The sequence below is a fragment of the Corvus brachyrhynchos genome, unplaced genomic scaffold (genome assembly GCF_000691975.1).
Source record: "Corvus brachyrhynchos isolate BGI_N302 unplaced genomic scaffold, ASM69197v1 scaffold152, whole genome shotgun sequence".
NCBI lineage: Eukaryota > Metazoa > Chordata > Aves > Passeriformes > Corvidae > Corvus > Corvus brachyrhynchos.
In genome coordinates, this window is record NW_008237447.1 from 1,598,936 (window position 1) to 1,605,406 (window position 6,471).

General features: G+C 46.2%; 1 protein-coding gene across 7 annotated transcripts in view; it reads left to right on the plus strand.

The window, feature by feature from the left end:
* Positions 1 to 6,471, plus strand: part of ILDR2 (immunoglobulin like domain containing receptor 2) — a 38,108-nt gene that overhangs the window by 5,902 nt on the left and 25,735 nt on the right. For all 7 annotated transcript variants that reach the window (XM_017731464.1, XM_017731462.1, XM_017731466.1 and 4 more), the window contains exons 2-3: positions 1,491 to 1,823; positions 2,910 to 3,029. In XM_017731464.1, the coding sequence (XP_017586953.1) occupies positions 1,491 to 1,823; positions 2,910 to 3,029 (453 nt within the window). The remainder of the gene's footprint in view (positions 1 to 1,490; positions 1,824 to 2,909; positions 3,030 to 6,471) is intronic.

The window sequence follows — 6,471 nt, forward strand, 5'->3', positions numbered from 1 at the left end:
CCCCCCCCCCCCCTTCTAAAGATATCTCCTGTCATTTCACTTTCTTTTGCCAACTTCCATCTCCTTTTCATCTCTGTGTTCTGGAGTGGGTGGATTATTTTTGCTGACTCCATTTCTTCTTCTCTCTACATCATTTCTGAATCTCCTGCAACCTGACTGCAGCCCTTTGTACTTATTTTGACCTGGGCTGAGACACCTTCTCCAGCTTCTTCCAGCTGAATGCAAGCTTCCATGATTGTCATCCTGCTTATCCTTCTGTTTCTTGTATTTGCTCTGATACTTTATCCTTACTCTGTTTTCTTCTTTCTTGCATTTTCCCTTCTCTTCTATTGCTTCTTGATATCAGGAAGCCTTTCTTTGTCCTCAGTCTTTTCATTCCTCACTAAGCTTCTTCAGGTCCATCATTCCCTTCTCCAGATGTTGTGTAAACTTTCTCTTCTGCTTTGCTGTCCTGAATGTTTCCTTGTAATTCCTCTTTTTCCCTGTGTGCTGCTCTGGGCGAGGTGTGTGGTAACACCAACATTTTCCATACTGAGCCTGATTCCCTTTTTCCAGTGTTGGATGAGTGCTCTCAGACATTGCTGCCTGCAGCACAAGGAGGGAAGCAATGAAGGGCATGCGGGGGAGTTTTGGCCGTCCCTGTGGGTGTATGGAGTGCCTCAATCTCCCAAGTGCTCTCTGCTGACATTCTGACTCTCCCTCAGCTACACAAGGGTGTAGCAGCAGTCCCCTGCATCTTCTCGGGAGCCTTAATGCATCAGGTCCAGGCTACAGCTCTCCTGTCAGCTGCTAGATAAACATTACGTATTGAGATCCCTCTCCTCCCTGGGAATGTGAAAAACTTGAGTGTTTGGGCCATTTTTCTCCACACCTCCCACATGGAGCAATTTCTCTCAGTGTTACTTGCCAGCCCTGGGAAGAGCTCTGTGATTTGGATCCACTCCTTCGTGCATCTCTAGGGTTTGGCAGAGCAGGCAGCACTAACTAGGCACCAGTGCAGAATGTGCTGGTCCAGGCACTGTGTGTTGCCTGACTTTTAAAGAGGAGGTGTGATGCCGCTGAAATGGGAGGGAGGTGACTTATTCTGCAGTGGGGTTGTCATGAACTCAGGATCTGGCCCCTTGCTGACCTGCTGTACAAGTGGAGCACGGCCATCCCTAAAATACCTCTTCCTTATGTTTGATCCTGCCCCAGAAGCCATGAATCATCACACCATTGTGTTAGGTCTCCTACAGCATGAGGATGCTACATTTGAGCCTTCAGCCCCATCATGCTGTGTTTTTCTTTGTGACTGTAAGCTATGAAAAAGCAAACTTATTTCTGCTGCCAACATCTGCGCTTACGTACATTGAGGAGTGTTGCGCCCTAGCACCTGGAACGGATGGACAGTTTTACCTATTTATGTGGGGAGAATGATGCTATGATGAAATGCAGTAGCTCCCTCTTCAAGCAGTGCCATGGCATATGATACTCATGTTTTTGTTTTCTAGCTGAGGTGGAAGGGTTGCAGGTCACTGTGCCTGAGAAGAAGAAGGTGGCCATGTTGTTTCAGCCCGCTTTGCTTCGCTGCCATTTCTCTACTTCTTCCACCCAACCAGCTGTGGTACAGTGGAGGTACAAATCCTACTGCCAGGACCGGATGGGAGAAGCTCTGGGTATGGTGACTTCTGGTTTGCAAACAATGAGCAAGAGGAACCTGGACTGGGATCCCTACCTGGACTGTGTGGACAGCAGGAGGACGGTCCGTGTCGTGGCCTCCAAGCAGGGATCTGCCATCACCATAGGAGACTTCTATAAGGAAAGAGATGTCAGCATTGTCCATGGTAAGTCTCCTTCCCCAGTGATGCTTGGTGGGGGCTGGAATGGACCCTTAGCAATTTGGGATACTGGAGTCTGGCACTAATTGTTCAGCTGACTCTTAAGAAAAGGCTGTGGGAAGAGAGCTGTTGTTTGTCAGACATTTAGGATTCAGCCAACCAGCCCTAGACCCAAAGGTAATTTCCTTTGGCACTTCCCTTCAATTGACTCCATGTAGGTCTTCAACTCAGATACAGTATCCTTTTTTCCTTTCCATGAAGTAGAAGGTTTTTATTCCTGAATTCTGCGTATTGCCGTGTATATAGATTTTCCTTAGCAGGGGGATGGCAGCAAGAGAGATACAAATTCAGTCTTTGCAGGATAGATTTTTCTTCCTTGCAAATGCCACTGATGTTTTCCTTGTTCTGAAATACCAAGATTATCCTACACCTCATGTTTGCTCAGCCCCGGACTTCACCAGCTTACCCTGTCATGAACCTAAACCCACACAGCCTTGGGCAGAGTGAAAGGAAGAGATTTCCATGGGGTGAAGTCAGGTTGGGTGGAGATGAGGGATGGCAGGCTCCTTAAACATTTTTGTCTGGAAGGCTGTGTGAGAGGCCTTGTCCCTCAAAAGTACAAGGTGTCTGATTGACTCGGGATACCACCTAGCCAGAAGTGGAGACTCCTTGGTGTGGAGAGCATGTGATCAGCCTCAGCAAGAGGGAGTGTTTTCCTTTGTGTAACCTCTTTGCAGATGACTGAGGTGCTGTAGCGGAGACACTGTCTAAGCCCTTTCTTCATGACATGAATAGTGTTGGGACCCCAGCCTTAGATGACAGGAAGGACAGAGACATTAGTGACCCCTTCTGCTCTTGGCACTTGCAGAGTGAGCTGCCTCTGCAGCATTGTCTGTCTTCCCACCTACAGCCAGAAGTCCTGAGCATGTTGTTTTTTCCTGAGTACTGTCATATTCTGGCTAAGGCTAACCCCTCTTCTTAATAAGGAAATGAAATGGATTTGGGACACAGAGATGGACCCAGTGCATTTAACATTCCATCCTTCCTGTAAGTGTTGGAGGGAAAGCCTGACTTTTCTTTTTTGCCTTCCAGATGCAGACCTGCAGATTGGGAAGTTGATGTGGGGAGACAGTGGCCTCTATTACTGCCTTATTATCACACCAGATGATGTAGAGGGCAAGAATGAAGAATCAGTGGAGCTGCTTGTGCTTGGTGAGGCCTCTTGTCAGGCTGCTTTTTCAGCAGATACCTGATGCATCTCTCCTCCTGCTCTCTCTCCATCTCTGCACTGTATTACTATGGGTGTAAGAGCTATGTAAAACAGTGCCTGCAGCGCTGTCACCATTGCCTTGCACCTTGTGCAGTCATTCACACCTAGGCAAAGTGGGTGGCAAATGCTACCAAACCAGAATAGTAATGTTTACACCCACACTGCTCACACGTTACACAGGCGTAAATGACTGCAGAAAGTGCAGGGCTGTGGAAAGGCAGAACCCTTGTTTTTAAGGGATAAAACAATAAACTTGCAGCAAAATGAACATTTGAGACAGACACCCAGAAGACATCAGATCGTGTGATTTTTGCAGTCCTCATCCCACTCTTCTGACCTGTGAGGATGCCAAGAAGCACTGTGTTGAATGTGTCAGTTTGGGAGATTTTTTTTGTGTGCCCAATAACACTTGTCCAGTTAGAGGTGCAGTTTCACAGTCAGCCTAATCAGGTCTGAGCTGGTGCTGCCACTAACAGGACCTACCCTCTCTGTGGTGTGTGTGCTTGGCTCTGTTTCTGTTAGACTCCCTTGAGCACTGTGCTGAGCAGGATCAGCTTCTTCCCTATTTGCAGGGTTTGCTTTCAGTGGTGGCTTCCATGATACAGCTCACTGTAAAGGTCAGAAAAGCAGCCATACCAACTAGAGGAGAAAAGCAGAGTGGAATGGGCCTTTCAGGGACTTTTGTTGACATGCCTTGAGCCAGCTGTAGTACTTCAACCGTAGATACCCCAGGAGAGCAAGCCGAGTTTTTCCCGACTTACCTTAAGACCTTACCATGGTTCTTGTGTGTACAGATTTGTGCATCCTGTGATGGAAATATTAAAAAGCTTGGGTTGAAAGTCTGTAGGTGATCTGTGGAGGTGTACAATAAAACACATCTGTCAAGTGTTCCCTTGCTCTCCTGCCTAAGGTCAGAGTTTAATTGATATTTATACTTGCAGCTGTAGTTATCATCACCAAGTAAACCAGGCTGTATGGGTGAGTGACTGTCACAGTGCCATTGCCTCTCCTCACCCCTTTGGATGTCAGTCAAGCAATGGACAGTTGGAGGGGAAGGTCAGAAAGTGGAAGGTCAGTCTGGTCACTCCAGAAAACAGTGTCATGTGCCTGTATAAATCCGCAGTGTGACTGTGTATCATCTGCCATTTACTGACAGGCCCAGGACTGACCTGTGTGAGTTCAGGTGAGGTTATCTCTGCCAGGTGGCAGTGGTAGCTGTTAAAATCCTCCCCTGAGGTCCTGTCTGTGGTTGTGTAGTGATGAGTTGCTGAATTTTTGTCCCTTCTTCACCTTCCTGTCTAGGATTTGGTGTCTTCCTCTTGTGTATCTACAACTGTACTCAGACACCAGTGATGAAATAGTGCCATGGTAACAGGAAGAATCTGGTTTTTCAGTGTGTACAGAAGACTGTGGGGAGAAAACATAGAAATCCCCTCCTCTGGAGTTGGCTTGATGTCTCTGCCCCCAGTTCATTGTGGATATGTTGGGGGGCATGTGTAGCTTAGGCTGCATCACCCTTGACCACATAAGCTTTTCTGTTTGGCCTCTGGGTCTGACCTTGCACTTTATGCAGCTCTCTGCCAAGTTTGGCAGCAGCATGAAAGCAGACTTGTCGTGGGCATACTTCTGCCTCATGCTGTTAGGCAGCTTCTGTATATTGCTTTTCCTGGGTAGAGGCAACATTCCAGCTTTTGGTGCAATTGCAGGGTTACCTACCAGTTTTCCTCCCTCCTTCTCTCCCCCTTTCTGCCTTATTCTTTTCCTTCTGCTTTGCTGTTTTTTTTTCATTTTTGTTTATCTCTCCCCATTGATGGCTAAAGGATGAAGCAGCCAGTGATGAAAATATCATTTCTTAATATTCTGCATATGCCGAGATATTTTTTTGTTCCATCCCACTGCTTGGAGGGAGACACTAAATACAGATGTAGATTGTAGCAATTCCACCGTCCTAGGGGACACGTGGTAAAAGGGTTTTGTTTGTTGTTTTGCTGCTCTTTGGGTGGAACCCAGATTCCCTGTTAATAGAGGTTGGAGCAGCAGAGGGATAGTGTGCAAGAGATGCCACGATTCCCAGAGCACATTGCTGTTTGCTCCCTGCTGACAGTGGTCTCTCAGATACAATTCACATTGCTTCTTTTGGGGTTGTTGCATGCTTTAAGCATAAATTAGAATTTTGAATAGAGCAGAGGTTCTACCCACTCACGTTATCATTGGGGTGACAGAGGAATCAGAACAGAAAAGGAAATAAGAAAATATCCTTTCTAGTGGTTTCATATTAATGCTGGAATGAAAGGGCAGTTTAATATCACATTGAAACCGTGAAAGGACTGAGAGACAAAAATGGTAGATACTGTACTAATAGCATCAATAAATTAATGGAGGTTTAGTTAGCTAAAAGTGGAGGGTCCTGCTTTTATACAATGAGTTGCACCACAAAAAAAATGGTCAAAAGGCACTTTATCATGACTTAGAGCAAAATCCAAAACCTGGGCAAGTTACAGTATTTCCTTTTTTCTTAGGAAAGCAATCACTGAGACTATCAGCGAACTGTTAAGTAGCCAGGGATCCTGGGTCATGATGGGATTGCATGTTGGGTTTTGTTACCTGGGTGTGTCATGTTGACACGCAGAGCTGCTGGGTAGCATCAGACCCCATGTGCTGTCCTCATGTCACTCTTATTTCAGAAAAGTATCTAAGCATTTATTTATATCCATTTGTCCTCAGCAAAGCTGATAGGATTTGTAAAGCATACCTGATGTTAAGCACGTGCTTATTATGTACTTTGCTGAAAAGACTGTCCAGTATCTTTTGCTTAGTCAGGGACTTTAACCCTCTCTAAGGGAATCAGTGGAGGTGAGGGAAGAGGGGTAGCAACCTCTGCCTCAGAAACACAGGAGATGGACTGGTAGTGAATCTCCTGAAGGGTAAGGAGAGAATTTAGATTAAAAAAATACTATTACACATTTATTCTATTTAAAAAAATGTTCTTTAGTCCTTATTGCTCTCAACAACTGTCTGAAGGACGTTGGTAGCAAGGTGGGGGGTCATCCTCAAGCTGTGCTGGAGGGGAGTTCATGTTGGACATCAGAAGGAATTTCTTCCCAGAAGGGTTGGTTTAACATTGGAATGGGCTGCCCAGGGAGGTGTTGAAGTCCCTGTCCCTGAGGTGTTTAAGGACAGACTGGATGTGGCACTCAGTGCCATGGTCTGGTTGGCAAGGTGGTGTTTGGTCACAGGTTGGACGCAATGATCTCAGAGGTTTTTCCAACCTAAATGATTCTGTGATTCTGTGATACATGTGCATTTTTATGGCATCTGGAATCTCCAAACAGGATGTAGCGTGCTGGAAACTGTATGAACTCTGCTTCTGCTGCAGCCTGGTCC